Below are 19,583 nucleotides of genomic sequence, written 5' to 3' on the forward strand. Positions count from 1 at the left end.
CAGCCTTAGGCATATTCCCTTCCTCCTACTGTTAAACATATGCCTGCTAGGAGAAGCAGAAACTTATGCTGACTTTTCAGCCCTTGGATTGTGCGTAAATCTCAAAGGAAAATCAGTACAGACCTCTTTTCTAATCCTCATGTGAAAGGTAAGAGGCAATAACAGAGTTGAGAAAGAACAGGACATTAGAAAGAATTTTTTAAAAGTAGACTCATCCAGAACAGGAAAGCTCAAGGGACTTGTGCATTCCCCTCGCAATCAGTATGGCATCACATTTGGAATCCTACAAGGAAGTGATGATTTACTGGTTGTGTTAATTAATGAGATGAAATTAAATGTTAACTCTTTCATTTTTAAAAAATTAAAATTATCACCTTTATTTGTTCAGTTTTCTATTTACTTATCATTAACCCTTTCTAGTATTCTCAGAGAGAAGTGTAAAATGCCTTTCTCAAAAGCATTACATTATCTATCAGTGCTAATTTTTTCATAAAGTCATCCATCTTAAAGAACTGTTCTGTGTTCCTGCTCTATTCTGAATTACTTGTTACCAAGACTTCTTGGACTTCCTTTTATCTTCATTTTGGAAAATCTTTATATTCTTCATATGTTGGATCTCACATTTTCTCAATCCCAAATTTTTATATGATTTAGTTTATTTTTCACTTTGGTGGTGCGCACTTTCCAGTGGGCTCCTAAGAATGTGTATGAAGCCATATATGCCAGATTTATTTATTCTGATTTTATACTTGATTGATAATCTGGCTAGACATAGAATTTCAGGTTGAAAATAATTTCTGTCCCAGAATTATGAAGGCAGTCCTCTATGTCTTCTAGCTTCTAGCAATTGAGACAATCATTGCTATTCTAATTCCTAACCCTACATATGTGACTATTTTATTCCCCTCTAAGGGGGTTTTATGATCTTCTATATCCAGTGTTCTAAAATTACACAATAATGTGCCTTGCTATAGTTTTGTGCTGGACATTCAATGGACACTTGTGATCTAGAAACTCATGATCCTGAGTCAGAGAAATTTCTTGAATTACTTCCTTAATAATGTCTATTTTTCTCTATTCTCTATTACTGAAATTCCTATTAATAACTGTTAGAGTGCCTAGATTGATTCTTATTCTTTTCTTTTTGCATCTATTTACTAACCTTTGTCATAGTTCTAATTTTTGGAAGATACACTCCACCTTATCTTCCAACTACTTTAGTTTAATTTTTTTTTAATTTTGATAATCATATTATTTTTCAAGTACTCTTTCTCTTTCTTTGCCTCTTATATGTTTCACATATAACAGATCTTCCCTTATCTGTCTTAGGATATTAACTATAGGGATTTTCTTTTTCCTTTGTTTTCTTCTATGTTATCTGTCTTCTCTGAGCTTCATTTTTCTGTTATATTGGTTTCTTGTCTTTCACACCGGAGGTTTTCCTCAAATGTCTTACAATCCTTTGTTTTACATTCATATTTACAAGTGAGGCACTAAAAATGATAGCTGATAATTTTACTTAGCATGGGGTGGGGGTGGAGGGCTTGCTACCAAATCTCTATAGTTAAGTGGATGGGAAAATGTCATTTTGTTAGGGAACCCCTAAATGTCAGTGTCTCCCTGTTTTTTACCGAGGACTGCTTGGTTTCTCCAGAGAATTCTTCAGTCTTCTGCATGGATAGTATAATGCCCAGTTTCTAGCAATCTTGGAATTGAACAATTTAGTTAGTATCTCATTGTTCAGTAGAATAGGATATGACCTATTCTCCCTAGTTTTTAGCATAACACCTAATTCTCTTCATACTGTAATCTCTTCCACCCACAGAGCTTAAAGTATCCCTGAAGAAGGATGTATATAACAAAATGTAGAAACTTAAGAGAGTGCTATACAAAATGCAGGACTGAATCAGTTGTTACTGGTTGGCCTTGAGAAAAAGCATGATAACTATCAAGGCTTTCTCTATGAAGAAAGCACAAGGTTGATTTACATTCTGGCACATTCTCCTTAATATTTGCTTACTAACACAGGTCTTCAGACAGACTATACTTAGATCACCACTCTAAGACAAATAAATGTCAAATAACTAGAAAATAAAAAACAGCAAGTAATACAAAAAAGATTAGTAATAGTAGCAAATGTAAAAAAAGGGGGGGAGGGAATTGGGAGAAGTAAATTAATAAGCAAGAGCCCAACTCTGGATGGATTTGTTGCAGCAAAGAAGCACAATACATTTCTTAGAATTCTTTGTAACAGTAGGTATAGATCACAAGCTACAGTACCTTAAAGCATAGCTACACAAAATACATGACTGCACATTGTTGGGTAGGTCCACAAAAATATTTACAAAACAATTTTAGCAGACAAAATAATAGCAATTTCTGTTGTTTTACTCCAAACTCAAAATATTAATAATGCATTTTATGAACAAAATAATGTATTATTAATTTTAAAAGCCAAGATGAAGTTTGTATCTAAGGCAAAGATTCTGGACTTTGGCACACATCTGTAGCTATCCAAAGAAAAGAGGTACATTTCAAGCTCCTATGGTTCCTAATGTATTGATATTCTATGAAATTCCATGTTACTGTTTCTTCAATGTTTATTACTCCTGCCTCATGAAGTTGTGATGTTTCCTTATGAATTTAAAGGTAAAATACAGTGGTTTAACTCTTATGATATTAATAATCTAAAGTGAAAGTTTATATAAAATAGCAAGGAAATTGGATCTGTAGAGCTAATAACAAGTGATATATTCAAAACGTACTTTTGGCAGAAGTAGTTCACAATGAACCCATGAAATGACAGGTAAATTAAAATATCTATAAATGATAGAAAATATTTTTTACAAACAAATTTATAAGAAAAATATATATAAAAAATATTTTCTCCAGGCCCCGTGTCTACAAAAAGTAGAACAATTAGCTGGGCATAGTAGTGTGCGCCTGTAGTCCCAGCTACATGGGAAGCTGAGACAGGAGGATAGCTGGAGCCCAGGAGTTTACGTTGTTATGATGACACCACTGCACTCTAGCTTGGGCAACAGAGTGAGACCTCGTCTCAAAAAAAAAAAAAAAAATCTATTTGCATGATATTATTCTATTAGGAAAATCAAAATTTTATTTTCAATAACATAAACTTCTAAATACTTAAAAAAGAATTAGTGAGAGTGAGAACTTTTTTTACATCTTTTTCCAGGGAACAAGGAAAGAAATAATTATATTGAATGAATATCCTTATCATAATACTTATCAAACTCCATTATTAATTATATCTTTCTGCAATGTCTTTCTCATTAAACACTATCTCTTTCTTTAACTTTTAGCAGAGTGTCTAACAATCAGATGACTTTCAATTGATGCTTGCTGAATGAGTAAATGTAGTGGAGATATCTGTTTTAATGATGGCCATGCATGTCTAAATCTCACAGTCTTACTTCACTGCAACATTTCCAAGCTTAAGGGTTACAAGTTTCCACTATATATCCATTCAGAAAATCCTAGAATTTTCATTGGCTACCTTTAACTTGAATTTTACAAAGTATTTTCTTTGGTGTCTTACATCTTGCTTTGTCTCAAAGTGAGGATGTAAAACAGAACTGATATTTGAAAAAGAAATCAATAAGATGTTCAGAGCTGAGATACTAAGAACCATGACGGAGGATTTGGAAGTTAAGAACACAGAGGAATTACTAGGTTTGAGTGACACTGCAAAAGAGAAAGTGACTAAACTTGGGAATTGATTTTCTGTTCAAAAAGAGACCAAAAAGTATCAAAGATTACCCTCAAGATGTGAAATTTAAAGAAAAGGAAGAAAATGGCATGCCTGTGGTAGTAAGAAAGTTAAGTAGTAAAACAACTCAAAGGAGAAGCCAGTAAGTTCTCCACATAATATACTGAGTTTGAAGGGCACCACAGGACATGAATTAGAAATGCCACAGGCAATAGATATATAAAAGAAAAAGTCTACAAGTTCGCTGAAAACTATATAAAATGGCACTTAGATTTCACTCACACAAGAGAAATTCAAGTGAATTTCAGGATATCATGTTTAGCTTTCAGACAAGAAAAAATACAGAAGTTTGAAAGCAACATGATAGCCAGGATGTGAGGAAAACAAGCACCTTCTTATATTGCAGGTGAAGCACAAATTGGTACAACTTCTAAAATCAGTGATTTGACAGGCTCTATCACAATTACAACCATATGTATCTTCTGATCCAGTGTATAGGTTATCTATTGTTGGATAAGAAATTTCCCCAAGATTTAGTTGCTTAAAACAACAAACATTGAGAAATGGACTTCACGCAAGATGATGTGAAGAGCTCTTCTGCTGATCCCCTCCCCAGTAAAACTGGGAAAACTATTGAAGAAGAAGAAGAAAAGAAAAAAAAAAATTACTTAAAGCCTCTGGAAATGGTCTTAAGGGCAAATGGCAAATGAAGAAACATCTATCCAAGAAAATCTACAAAAATTCAGTAAGAAAGGCAGATAGATGTCTATGGTACGTGAACCAACACCACTCCCTCCTTCCACTCTTTCAAGCTCAGTATAGTGGAGACTCCACTCCAGACAACTGCAGCCAGAACATAGGGCTCCCTCTCCCACCAGTTCCCAGGTGGAGAGCTTTCTTCCTGGGAGGAACAGGACATCAGCATTTCTCATCCTGCCCCTGCAAACTGTTGCTGAGCCTAAGACCAACTCAAGTTGAAAGTTGAGACTGCTGCCGAGACCCAAATTATGAAATAAAGGCTCTACTTGGGACATGGCACACTGAGACCTAACCACCTTTCCCCAGCTTGTGATGCAGTGGTTCCACGCCAGGAGAGGCAAGGCAAGAGGACCTCAGGCTGCTGTCTCCTCTTCACTGAGCAATCAGCTCCATGAATGGGAGTGCCATTCAGAGAGAAGTATAATATTGTCCACATCCTCAACTCCAGAGGCCTAGCTCAGAGATTCTGCCTGGAAGGAAAATAAGAAGTAAAACAGGAAGGTACTGATCTCTTTCCAAAGAAACATACTTTATTTGCAATATAGTATGGAAAAGTTCAAGCTTAGAAGTTCTAGCCAGCATAGACCACTGCTAGGTCATAAAACAAATCTCAATAAATCTGAATACAATGGAACAAAATTAGATATAAAAATCAGGGAGAAAATTGAGAAACTCACAAATATGTATAAATTAAACCACAAACTCCTAAATAATCAATGGGTCAAAGAGAAAATCAAGACAAAATACTTTGAGATGAATGAAAATGAAAACAAAAAATATCACAACTTATGAGATGCAGCTAAAGCAGTGCTGAAAGGGAAGTTTATAGCTATTAATATAAATGCCTATACCAAGAAAGAAGAAAGGTCTGAAAATAGTAATGCTGAAAAAGAAAAGCAAATTATACAAACCTAAAGCAAATGCAATGAAGGAAATAATAAAGATCAGAAGAGAAACTAATGAAATAGAGAACAGAAAAATAGCAGAGAAAAATAAATAGAACCAAAAGCTGAGCTGGTGGGTGGCTCACGCCTATAATCCTAGCACTTTGGGAGGCCAAAGGAGGAGGATCACTTGAGGCCAGGAGTTCAAGACCAGCCTGAGCAAGAGTAAGACCCCATCTCTACAAAAAATAGAAAAATTAGCTGGGCATAGAGGTGCACACCTGTAGTCCCAGCTATTTGGGAGGCTGAGGCAGGAGGATCACTCAAGCCCAGAAGTTTGCGGCTGCAGTGAGCTATGATGACACCACTGTACTCTAGGCTGAGCAACAGAGCAAGACCCTGTCTCAAAAAACAAAAACAAAACAAAAAAAACCCTAAAAGCTGGTTCTTTGAAAAAAATCAACAAAATTGACAAAAGTTCAGCTAGACTGACCACAATAACAAAGAAAAGCCTAAAATTACCAGAATCAGAAATAAAAAGGATAATATTACTACCAATCTTACAAAAACAAAAGGGATTTTAAAGGAACTCTACAACTGTACCCAGCAAATTGGAAAATTTAGAAGAAATGGACAAATTCCTAGAAAGATACAAATTATGAAAAGTGACAAGCAAAAATAGGAAATCTGAATCAACCTGTAACAAATGAAGAAACTGAATTAGTAACTAAAAAATTACCCAGAAAGAAAAGCCCAGACCTGAATAGATTTACTGCTGAATTCTACCAAACTTCCAAAAAAAATTAATATCAATTCTTCAAAAACTCTTCCAAAAAATAGGAACTTTCTGAAATCATGTTCAAAGACTAGATACAAAAAACAAACACACTACAAGAAAACTACAGACTACTATCTCATAAATATGAATGCAAAAATCCTCAACAAAATACTAGCAAACCAAATCCAAAATATAAAAATAATATATCCTAGAAATGCAAGGTAGGTTTAACATCTGAAAAATCAATGTACATATCACATCAATAGAATATAAAACAAAAGTCACATGATCATCTCAATAGACACAACAAAGGTATTGATTGAGTATCCCTTATCCAAAATGCTTGGGACCAGACATTTTTGGGATTTTGGAATTCTTTGGATTTTGGAATATCTGCACATACATAATGAAACATATTGGGGATGGGACCCAACTCTAAACACAAAATTCATTTATATTTCATATATACATTATACATATAGCCTGAAGGTAGTTTTATACTATATTTTTAGTACTTTTGTGCATGAAACAAAGCTTATATACACTGAACCAATAGAAAGCAAAGGTGTCACTATCTCAGCCACCAATGTAGACAGTCAGTTGTTGCTTGGCATCATCATCATTCCTGACTCTGAATTTACATACTACTGATAAACAATTATTTTCTTACACTTATTCACACCTAAGTGCTTCAGAGTAAAAAAATATGATACATGACCAGCATGTGCAGAAAAGATAAATAGCAGCTCAAGGGTGTTGGGAGGGCCTTTTTTTCCCTCAGGGATGCTGAATACAGTGTGTGTTATGCACTTAAGTTTTGACTTCAACCCCTAACATGATGGCAGGTGTGGAATTTTCCACTTGAGGTCTTCAGTAGGTGCTAAAAAAGTTTTGGATTTTGGAGCATTTCAAATTTTAGATTTTCGGATTAGGGATACTCAATCTGTATTTGACAAAACACAACAATCCTTTCAAGATAAAAACACTAAAAAAACTAGGAATGTAAGGGAACTTCCAAACCCTGCTAAAGAGTATCTACAAAAAACCCACAGATAATACTAAACTTAATAGTGAAAGACTGGATGCTTTACCCCTATGATCAGAAACAAGACAAGATGTCTGCTTTTACCTCTTCTATTTAACAATGTACTGAAATTCTAGTCAAGGCAAATAGGCAAGAGAAAAAAACAAAAGCATTCAGATTAGAAAGGAAAAAGTAAAACTCTATCTATTTGCAGATGACATGATATTATATGTAGGAAATCCTAAAGAATCCACTAAAAAACTATGAGAACTAGTATGTGAGTTCAGGACACTTGCAGAACATGAGATGAATACATAAAAATCAACTGTAATCTATATACTTGTACTTAATAATCTGAAAATTTTTTAAAAATTCCATTTATAATAGTATCAAAAAGAATAAAATACTTAGGAATAAATTTTCCAAAAGAAATCCAAAACTTATACTCTGAAAACTATAAAACACTGTTGAAAGAAATTTTTAAAGCTCTAAATAATTGGAAATCCTATGTTCATGACACAGAAAACTTAACATTAAGAAGGCAATATTCCCCAAACTGATTCACAGATTCAGTACAATCAATATCAGAATCGCAGATGATTTATTTATAGAAATTGATAAGCTGATTCTAAAATTCATATAGAATTGTAGGGGACCCAGAATAACCAAAACAATCTTGAGAAAGAAAAACTATTTTGCACTCATGTTTATGGATCTCAAAACTTCCTACAAAACAACAGTAATCAAGACAGTGTGGTACTGGGACAAGGACAGACATACAGACCAATGGAATAGAACTGAGTATTCAGAAATAAGCTCATTCATCTGTAGTCAACTATTTTTGACAAGGGTGCTAAGGCCATCCACAGGGGAAAAAAGAGTCTTTTCAACAAATCATGCTAGGACAACTGGATATCCACAAGGAAAAGAATGAATTTGGATCCTTAACTCACATCATATACAAAACAACTCAAAAGAGATCAAAGGCCTAAATGCACTATTATCACTGCTTGTCTGTGAGGAAGGGAATGGGCCACCTGGAGACTAAGGTCTTCAGTAGGTGCTAAAAAAGTTTGGGATTTTGGAGCATTTCAAATTTTAGATTTTCGGATTAGGGATATTCAACCTCTATTTGACAAAACACAACAATCCTTTCATGATTAAAAACACTAAAAAAAACTAGGAATGGAAGGAAACTTCCAAACCCTGCTAAAGAGTATCTATAAAAAGGATGAGAAGGAGATTCGTCATTGCATATTCGTTAATATTCTTTAAATTTTGAACCCTATGACCAAATTTCCTAATCAAAAAATTACTTAGAAAGAATTCTAGGTAACAAATATAAAAGAAATGACAGAATCACAAAAATCATAATATTTAATCCCTAATAAAATAATTCAGATAAAGTATACTAAAACTATTAGGCAAAATGTTGATGAAGAAGTGAATACCTGGAGGGCACTAAGATATCAACACAGGGTTCAAGATTTCAGTGGAAGAAGTCATTGCAGATGTGGTAAGAACAGCAAGGGAACTAGAATTAGAAGTGGAGCCTAAAGATGAGATTGAATTGCTGCAATCTCAAGATAAAACTTGAATGGATGAGGAGTTGCTTCTTAGGGATGAGCAAAGAAAGTGGTTTCTTGAGATGAAATCTACTCCTGGTAAAAATGCTGTGAACACTGTTGAAATGACAACAAGGGATTTAGAATATGCCATAAACTTAGCCGATAAAGCAGCAGCAGGGTTTGAGAGGATTGACTCCTACTTTGAAAGTTCTGCTGTGAGTAAAATCAAATCACATAGCATTGCATGCCACAGAGATATCTTTCATGAAAGGAAGAGTCTATCAAGGTGGCAAAGTTCACTGTCATCTTATTTTAGGAAATCACCATAGCCACCCCAACCTTCAGTACCTGCCACCTTGATTACTCAGCAACCATCAACATCAAGGCAAGATCCTAAACCAACAAAAAGATTACAGTGCTCTGAAGGCTCAGATGATGGTCAGAATTTGTTAGCAATAAAATATTTTTAATTAAGGTACATTGTTTTATAGACATGTTATTGTACACTTTATAGACTACAGTATAGTGTAAACATAACTTTTATATGGACTAGGAAACCAAAAAGTTTGTGTGACTTCCTTTATTGCAGTGGTATGGAATGAGCCTGCAATATCTGAGGAATTCCTGTATACATTAACACCTAAAAAGATTTTTGCCAAAATGTCAAACATGAATCTGAATAAGCCTCTAGTTCTAACTATAAGTTTATGGCAACTATAGGGTACAGAGTACTATAATCAAAAAAGTTCACAATATGGGAAACTCTACAGTATAAATAAAACAATTTATTTCAAAAATAAATTGCAAAGAGAAAGATGGAGGAGTAAGAAAAGGTAGACTCTAGATTCTTCTAGGAACATACCAACTTTTTTACAAAGGTATGGAGACAATGACAGAAATATGAAAATGAATTGGATATTTCATTATAACAGAGAATACTTATAGAATTCTAAGTATGATGATATATTAATATATTATGGTTATGTCAAAAGAACCCTTAGCTTTCAGAGATAGTCAATCCTTGTTCACAGATTCAGAATTTTCAAACTTACCTACTCACTAAAATTTCTTTATAACGTGAAAGTCAATACCTGTGACAATTCTGTAGTCATTTGAAGGCACAAACAATGTGGCAAAAAGTTCGAGTAACCTGACCCACATGTTCACAACTGATGTCAAATAAGGTGATATCTACCTTCTTGTTTCAGCTCTTATACTGTAAACACAAGTGTCCTTTTCATGGTCTACTTAGTGCCACGTTTTTCACATTTTTATACTTTTTTTGATGATTTCACTGTTTAAAATGATCATCAAGCATAGTGCTTAAGTGCTGTCTAGTGTTCCTAAGTACAAGAAGGCTGTGATGTCCCTTAGAAAAAAGTGTACTAAATAAGCTTTGTTCAGGCATGAGTTACAGTGCTGTTGGCCATGGGTTCAATGTTAATGAATCGACAATATATATTAAATAAGTTATTTTTAAACAGAAACACACAAAGCAATTTTATGTTATGATCAGTTGTCAAGATTGTTGTGACCAAAGGCTCATAGGAACCTAACCCTTTACTTCCCCTAGGAGTAATGGTTCAGTGTTTGCTAATTCAGTATTTAACTGACTTTATAGAATATAACTACTGCTAATAACTAGAAGTGACTGTAAACACAAAAGTAATTATAGGTAAAATAGCATGAGGTCTGGGATTTGCTTCAAAATAATTCACTGGTAGTAGAGGGAACAGATACAGAAAGAACAGAGTATTATAGATGAAACAAGATTGGCCATGTGTTGATAATTGTTCAAGGTGAGTAATGGGTAAATGTGAGAGTTCATTAATGTATTCTCTCTGCCTTTGCAGCTAATTAAATGTACAGCAAGATGACACTGGTTAAAAATAAATATGCTATATCAAAATAATAGAATATATTTTGATATATTCTGTTATTCAGTAGAATATATCATATTCTATATATTGATATATAGAATTATTCTACATGAAATAGAATAATAGAATATTATACTTCTGCTTTAAGATGGTAAGCTAACAACATAACATTGAAATCCCCAAGTCACAGTGCTTTAAATAATTCCCATAAACATGAAAAACAAGAGGGGCAATAGACCAAAAATTTGACAAATAGCTTAAAGACAGAAGTATATGATCATAGAGACACATAAACCAAAGGAGAAAATCATAATCCAAAACCTAAATATAAGTCTACAGTGGAGGAGGATGCTGTCTTTTGTGGAAGAGGCCTCAGAGGGCTTTAAGTACCTAATGAGTTAACACAGAGGGCAGAAGCCCACAGGAATCAAGCTGATTAATTAAGAAACCATCTACCAAAAAGCTTGGCCTCATAATTATCCATGTTCAGAACAGCTACCTGCAGCATTTAGCTACAGCAAATGACCAAAGACTGCTTTCAAAACAGCCATATGTCTGGAAGAGGTCCCTCCTATTGCTGTTGGGGTAAACAATACAATCAATACAATCAGAAAAGAGCCTGACTTAAAGGACCTAACTATCATTCATTACAATGAAGTCCCTCTACTACACACCTTTCAGGAAAGCCTGTCAATAAGCCCTTCCCCAACCAGTTACAAGAATCCCACAGTCAATCCTTCCATTCTGAGCAGAAGCCTTCTGGTAAACAGATACACAAAAATATAAAGCAAACCCATATGAGCAACATACCTATATAAAGCAATGTAGAATCTCATTCAAAAATATGAATGAAGGTGCCTAGTCTTTCTCTTCATCATACATTTGAAGAAAATTGATATCATCAAAGAGAAAGACTAGGAACAATTTTTGTTTTAATTTTAAAAACAGAAAGACTAGGAAGAACAAACAGAAGTTATCCAACAGAAAACAAAGATAATGCAAGAAATAGAAAAGAACTTAAAAATTATAATCATAAAAATTAAAAAGTTACTCTTATTAAGGCAAACTGCTTTTAAAAAGAAAAAATCAAATAAGTAATTTCTTAGAAGTAAAAATTTGATTTCTAAAGTTCAAAAAATGGAAGAGAATCTTAGTCCATTTGGGCTGCTATAATTAAATACGTTAGACTGGGTAATTTATAAACAACAGAAATTTATTGCTCACAGTTCTGGAGGCTGAAAAGTCCAAGATCAAAGAGTCAGCAGACTGTGTCCTCACATGGCAGAAGGGGCACGAGGCTCCCTCAAGCTCCTTTTATAACGGCACCAATCCCATGATGAGGCAGAGACCTCATGCCTTAATCACTTCCTAAAGGCCCCACCTCTCATTACTAACACATTGGGTATTACATTCTAACATATGAATTTTGGGGGGACACCAACATTCAGACCACAGCACAGAGCAAACAGAAAAAATCCACTTAATGATAGAAGAAAAAATATGACCATTCAAGGGATACAACAAAAATATAAAAAGATGGAAAACATAAGAGAAGAGAGAAAAGAGAAAAGAAAGCCAAATCCAGAAAGTCCAACTTATGACAGAGTGCTGAAAGAACGAACACAGGCAATAAAGAAAAAATATAAGTGAAGAACAATTCTCAATCAAAAGAAAATCTTAAGTTAAAAGACCCAAATAAACAGATGATATTGAAATTTCACAATATCACATATAACAAGAAAATCCTAAAAGCTTCAAGCAAGTGTCTAGACAGAAACAAGAATCACCCTAGCATTGGGCTCCTTGGTAGTACCACTGTATACCAGAAGAGACCAAGGGTATGCTTTCAAAAATCTGAGGGAAACTACATGGACATAAATACTTTATGTTCAGCTGAAGTATCAGTCAAGCATAAGGGCAAAAGATAGACATTTTCAGTCATGCAGGGAGTCAGAAAATGTACCACCTATGCATCCTTTTGAGAAAAAAAAATACGTAAAAAAAGTAATCTGATAAAAAAGAAAAGGAAGACATGGGAGTCTAGAAACTGGAACAAGTTCAGGAGTATAATGAAAAGAAAACCTAGGGTGACAGCTGTGAGTACGTTTAGAAAGCAACTGGTTCAAATCCATACCATAAACCAAAGAGAACAAGGAAAAATGTCTGCTGCCCATTATACAAATGTCTGACAAGGAACGTAGCCTTTTTTAAATAAGAAAAAGTAAAAAGAAGGGCAATTAAAAATTCCAGGGGGAAAATGTTATCTAGGAAGCCCATGACTTAAATATTCAACAGATCTATAATAAATGGAGCATAATTTGGGTAATTAATGGACTAGACAGAAAAATAATCTATTTGACTTTGATATTTAGAATATTCTTTTGACAGATACAGGTTGAATGGCATACCATTTTCACATCTCAATGGCTCCAAACATACTACCTGGTTCTCTAGGAAATACATAGTTTTAAAATTGTAAATGCCACTTACAAGTTTCAAATTTCAAGTCAATTCAAAATCCAAGGTATCTCTGTGATCTACGGATTATGATATCACAATTACCTGGAAAGTTTATTTTAAACTTTATTTTAAACTTGGACCATAGAAAAATAATTTGGGAGCTAGAGATTCAATAGATCAGGTGAAAGTCCTAGAGATCTACATTTTAATAAATTCTCCAAGTATATCTTATGCACACTAAATTTTGAGAATCACAGCTATAAAGCAGTAATCTCCAAAATATCTCATTATACATCTTATTAACAACTTTTGAGTACCCACGTCTAATATATTGTATCCGTGTTTATTTATAAATTGTATATATTTTGTATGTATATATTTTGTATATTATAAATACAAAAAATAGAAATTGCAAAGGATGAGGACAGTGACAACAATATTTTAATATTTGCTTCTGCTCAACCAAGAGAAAAGTAAAAATTTAGGATAGGTTTAAAAAGTTGAAAAAAATTAGCAAGTAAAAGGAGGGAAGGATAAAGAAAAAAAATCATAGAAATGACAAACTCTCAAGACATCTCTAGAAGATTTATGCTGCTAAAAAACAGAGGGAGTCTGAGTGATCATATTTCATCTCAAGGATGACTGAGGAAGTAACAAGGGTACTTCAACAAAAGACTTAATTTTGTTCATCAAAAGGAAAAATTGATTGATGAATTAGACATACAAGCAACATAAAAAGAAACTGATTACACTATCTTAAGTGTTCACAATAACCAAAGATGGTAAAATTAGACATAATCAAGCATGTATCATAGATTTTTAACAAGTCAAATTTGACATAATACTAGAATGAGCCCAGGGCTAGTGACTCCAAAGGTGAACACAGTTCAAGTTATCAAAAATAATATGTAAATTATGTGATGATTCCAATTTTTAAAAAAGGAAAAGGTATCCATATGCTTAGCTTCTCATTTAGGAAATAAAAAGAAATCCTTGTAATAGGAAAGCAAGTGTTTTAATTGCTGTGCTAAGTGTCAAGGGACTACTCTATACCAAATGTTTGGTAAGGAATACCCAGCATCACTCCACTGTTTCTAATGGCCAAGGAAAAGACCCAATAATCCATAGTTAAATGACCGGGCAACCCCTATAGGGTAATATGTGAAATCCCTCAACCTATTCCAGAACACTTACTCTACTCTGGCAAGGTCATCTCAGGCTTTCAAGTACACGCTGCAATTATCCTAGGGGAAAACTGAGTCATGTCTAAGAAGTTCCCTACAAGAGCAGTCTATGGAGTAAAAAGCCAAACAACAGGGACTGTACCAATTTTTAAAGTTGAACTGTAATAGTTAAACATACACACACACATACACACACACACACACACAGACACAGTGTCTAAGACATAGTTTTATCTCCTATCTGCAAACTTTCTAAATATGTCAGAATATAAGCAAGAGACAGAGCTCACGTGTACAACAGAACAAGTTGTTTTCTGGTTACAATGAAACCCTGGATGGCAAGTCACATAACCCAAGCATGCACAGATGAACCAAGTGTGCCCAATTGATGACTCTGGAACCAGTGGGAACAAAAATATCAACTGCATAGGGAACTTAAGTATCTTGACTGAGGAGCATGGATCAAATTAAGGAGCAAAGGATGTTTTGTAGCCATGCAAACTTAAAAGCCCAGGACCCAGCACCTCTCTTTGCATGACCCAACCACATCATGCCTTGTTGCATTTTCCTATTTCCTTCGAAGTTACCCTCTGCTTATAAAACCTGCCCCCTAGACCACAGCTCAAGGAGACAGATTTGAGCATTGCCTCCTGTCTCTTTGCCAGTAGACCTTGCAATAAAGCCTTTTCTTTTCGCAAAATCTGGTGTATGGTATTGGCTTCCATGAGCGTCAGGAAGCAAGTCCATTGCTTAGTAACAATAACTCTTGTAATAAATCCAAAATTTGTAATATTCTACTCCATATTGGTTTGGAAATCAAATAAATCTCTTTAGGGCATTAATGACAAGTTTTAAGTTTAATACTGAAAAGAAACAAGTTCAATAAACCAAATACTCATGAAAAAATAATCTGGGAACTCACCTTTCCACAACCAAACTGACTGCGTGTGTGAGATCTGGGTTTGTCACCTGGAGACGTTTCCACAAAGACCATACAAATTCTTTATCAGCCTTAAAGAAATAAAAGATATTTTAAATGCATTGCTTTATAGTAGTATCAGAGAAGATAAGACACCACATTAAATTAAAAATGAAAAAAACATAATTACCTGATCCCTAGTTCTATAACTATACCAATAGATTCTTTTTTTTAAAGTATGGGAGGAAAGCTTTATTTTAAAAAGTTCTTACACTGGTAACCCACATTCAATTTTACCATTTCTATCACCCATATTTTGGGGTACAAATTTTGAAATGTTGAATATTAAGGTAAATCTGCCCTAAAAGGAAATTGCCCTCTAGATATTGCCCCACTTTTCATCTCCCCTTTGCAACAAAACTCCTTGAAAGAGTTGCCTATAATCACTGTCTCCATTTCCTCACCTCCCATTCACTCTATAATGTGTCCTCCAGTAAGATTCCCCTCCCCACCATTATTCTAAAACCATTTTTCAAGGTCCTCTATATTTCCAAACCAATAGACAATGGATAGTTTCTGTCGCTATGGCCTAGGTTAGTTATTAACCCTGGCTGGCAGTTAAGAATCACTTTTGGGGAGCTTTTTAAAAATACTGATGATCTAGAGATTCTAATTGGTCTCAGGTAAGGTCCAAGCATCAGTATTTTTTAAAAGTTCCTCAGGTGAATCTGTACACTCAAGGTTGTGAACCACTGCCCTACATGACCTCCTATCAGTCCCATGACTTTACATCCCATCTCTACACTGAGACTCCCACATTTCTATCTCGAGATACAAGGTTCAGACTTGTATCTCTAACTGCCGATTCAACAATTCCATCTGCGTGCCTAATAGGCATCTTAAATTTAATTTGTCCAAAATAAAATTATTGATTCCTTACCCTCTCACAAACCTGCCCCTCTGTATTTCAGAAAATGACACCATCTATTCATTTGTTCAAAGACCTAAAGCCTAGGAGTCAATCTTGGTTACTCTCTTTTCCTCACACTTCATATTCAAATCACCGGTAAATCCTATTAGCCTAATCTATAGAATATATCCCGATTCTGACTACTCTGACTACTTCCGCCACTATGACTCTAGTCCATGTCAATAGCCCAAGTCTCTGAAAACTATTTCCTACACTTAAACAAATAATTTGCTTAACAGAACTCAGGGAAAACCATGGAAAGAGTTTACGGTGTAAAGTATGTCAATTCCATCTCTTGCTTAACTCTCCACCATGGTCTGCTAGCCTTACAATTCAAAACTCTTCAGTAGGTTCCCATAAAGTTAGGAAAATAATCCAAACTGTTTACCAAAACTACAAGACCCCATGTGATCTGGCCCCATATACACCTCACCAATCTCATTTATCACTTTCTTGTTCACACTGACTTTCTCGTTATACATGAACCAGGGCTTTTGTATCATACATCAGATTTTCATACAGATTATTCCCTCACTTCATCCAGTTCTTTGCTTAAATAATACCTCCTAAAAGAAAGTTCTTCCCTAACTACTACATTTATAACAGCCACCAAAACCCACAAGTCCCTGGTATCCCCTTACCCTGTTTCATTTTTGTGTGTGTGTGTGCGACACATTTGATAATCCTATATTTGTTTGGTTATTTGGGTTTACTTGCATGGCAGATACCTCAATTTGTGTCTGTCTCCACCACTCATTCTCTTCTTTAAGTTACAGAAACCATTCTGGCTCTTCGCTGCCTAATTAACAGACTGGCCTTTCTTGCCTTATGGGCTATGTGACTAAGTTCTGCCAATGAAATATAAGAAGTGCTGTTGTAAATGCATAGGAAATCTTAAAATTAAACTTATGTTTATCAAATGTGCTAGAAATATTCTTCCGAGTCTGTTGTTTATTTAACTTTAAGATGGCAATTTTTTTTGGAAAAGGAAGTTATTAATTTTATAATACTCAAATTTATCCACCTTTGCCATTATGGCTTATGGATTTTATGTACCAGATAGAAAGGCCTTCTCTACTCCAAAATTAGAAATATTTTTACCCGTTCTTTCTTTTAGAATTTTTGGCTTTTAATTTTATATTTTTAATGGAACAATTAAAATTATATACATTTATGGTATACAACAGGTTTTGATATATGTATACACTGTGGATGGCTAAATAAAGCTAATTAACAGAACCCATTGCCTCACATACTCATCATTTTTGTGTGTGTGTGGTGAGAACACTTAAAAATCTACTCTCTTAGCAATTTTCAAGTATATAATACATTGTTATTAGCTATAGCCACCATGCTATCCATTAAGGCTGGTGATCTGAAAAAAAAGTAAGTTATTTTGTGAACAATAAAATGCTACAAATAGACTGCAGCACTGTAGTATGCATGAGTTCTGTGAGTTTTTTAGTGATTTAAATGCTACATTATATTCAGTGTGGATTATACCTCTAATTACTGAAAAGACCCTCTTTTATATAAAAAAGCCTCCCAAAAAACAAAGAACTAGTTTTCAAACTGTTCTAGACATTATTAAAACAAAGAAACTATTGTCAATCATATTCTCTTTATATTTTCCCTTCCTTTGGGCACTTAAAGATGTTCTTTAAAAAAAAATTAAAAATAAAAACCTTTAAAAAATACTCATTATAAAATTCTTTATTCTCACTACAGAACTTCCAAACAGAATCAAATGATCTAAAATTGAAATAAAAATTCCTACCACTTCCTATAAAGTTTATTATACTCGGCCTACGAAACAGTTGACTAAATGGTAGGTGATTTGGGTTTAAATCTGCTTGGAGGTGGACTGATTTTGTCTTTCACAATCAGCTAGCATGGAAATAGATACCATCCTTTCCAAATACCTAGTTTAGTGTTTAAGCAATATATTAGACCCTCAATTGACCTCTACTGGAGGAATGAATTCAAAAAACATCTGTAAACTATTTCCTACATTTAAACAAATAATTTGCTTATCAGAACTCAAGGATAACCATGGAACAAGTTTACTTACAAAGTATGGCACAAAGTAGTCACTCAGTAAATTCATATCATGAAAAATTGTACAAAAAGATTCACCAATTAGAATATATCTACCAACAATGGTAGGAATTAATTACACAACACATTCTCAAAATCCTTTTTGTGAACGAATGGACAAGGATTCAACATATCTAAATTTCTAACATAAAATATAACTGGCTGAGTTCTCTGGTCATATACTCTTCTAATCCCACATGATTCCAAAGTTAATTTCATCATTAAAGTTGGTAATGAACACCTATTTCATTGAAATACCCTAAATAATTTCTTATCTGAAATTGGTTTATAGCTTTAATAAATATTTTTAGCTGATATTTAAAAAATAAGCTTTATAAATACTATATAAACATAACATTTTTTCTCATCTGGTATTCTACCAATGGTGATAAATACATACATACACACACCTTCAGCATCCTTTGTCACAAATAACACATTCTTGAAATATACAATGAAAATTAAAAGTAAGATGGAGTTAGGTTCTAAATCAATGAATAAATGTCATGGGTTTAAAATTACCCTTTGGAACACCTTTGAAAATTCCTTAGGAAAAAGCTACATATGGAAGCTAACTTACTATCCTCAGTAAGTCCAATAACAGACAGCTTTTCTCCACACATTGAAATGAATCACTTTTTCTTCAGGTAGGCATTAAGTATAGTTTGCTTGCTAATCTGGTAGCCTTATTTTTTAAAAGTTTAATTAGATAATACAATCACACAGCGTGGGATGAAACGCTTACATTAAGAGAAACACTGAATTGTTTTCTATTACGTGCTTGTTCTGAGGCATTCCAATGGAGTACACGGAATCACTCAAACTCTCTTCTTCACCAAGCAAATACATAACTGAATTCTCATAAGCTGAATATGAAACAAAACAAACTAACCTAAATGAAGCTACTACTTATGACCATGTACTAACTAGAAGGGTTCTCTTTTCCAAACTATATGTTTGACCCAGTATTGGCTTCTGAAATTAATTTAGTACATCTGAAAAGCATTTTTTAAAAGAATAGAATTGAAAAGAAAATATCAGAGCTCATGACACACTGTTAAGGCAAATACTTTCTGAAATTATATGCTCTGAACAAAAGGCTTTAGTTCACTGGTGTCTTTTATTTATCCCCTTGCTCCTTAACCAGTGAAAAACAAAAAATTGGAAAATGAAAAGAGAGAAGCCACATAAATGTCCCAAACTTGTTTAACCAAAGGCATATTAACTTTGAAAAAGATAGTCATGTTTTTACAGCATTGACTCAACAAAGACCCATAAAGGGGGCAAAAGAACTATAAGAGAAATGAGTATCATTAATTATTTTATTAAT

General features: G+C 34.0%; 1 protein-coding gene across 1 annotated transcript in view; it reads right to left on the reverse strand.

Annotated features, from left to right (window-relative positions):
- Positions 1 to 19,583, reverse strand: part of CNTLN (centlein) — a 284,413-nt gene that overhangs the window by 262,507 nt on the left and 2,323 nt on the right. Inside the window, exon 2 of the mRNA XM_045562693.1 lies at positions 15,190 to 15,278. Within this exon, the coding sequence (XP_045418649.1) occupies positions 15,190 to 15,278 (89 nt within the window). The remainder of the gene's footprint in view (positions 1 to 15,189; positions 15,279 to 19,583) is intronic.

Source organism: Lemur catta, chromosome 10, assembly GCF_020740605.2.
Source record: "Lemur catta isolate mLemCat1 chromosome 10, mLemCat1.pri, whole genome shotgun sequence".
Classification (NCBI taxonomy): domain Eukaryota; kingdom Metazoa; phylum Chordata; class Mammalia; order Primates; family Lemuridae; genus Lemur; species Lemur catta.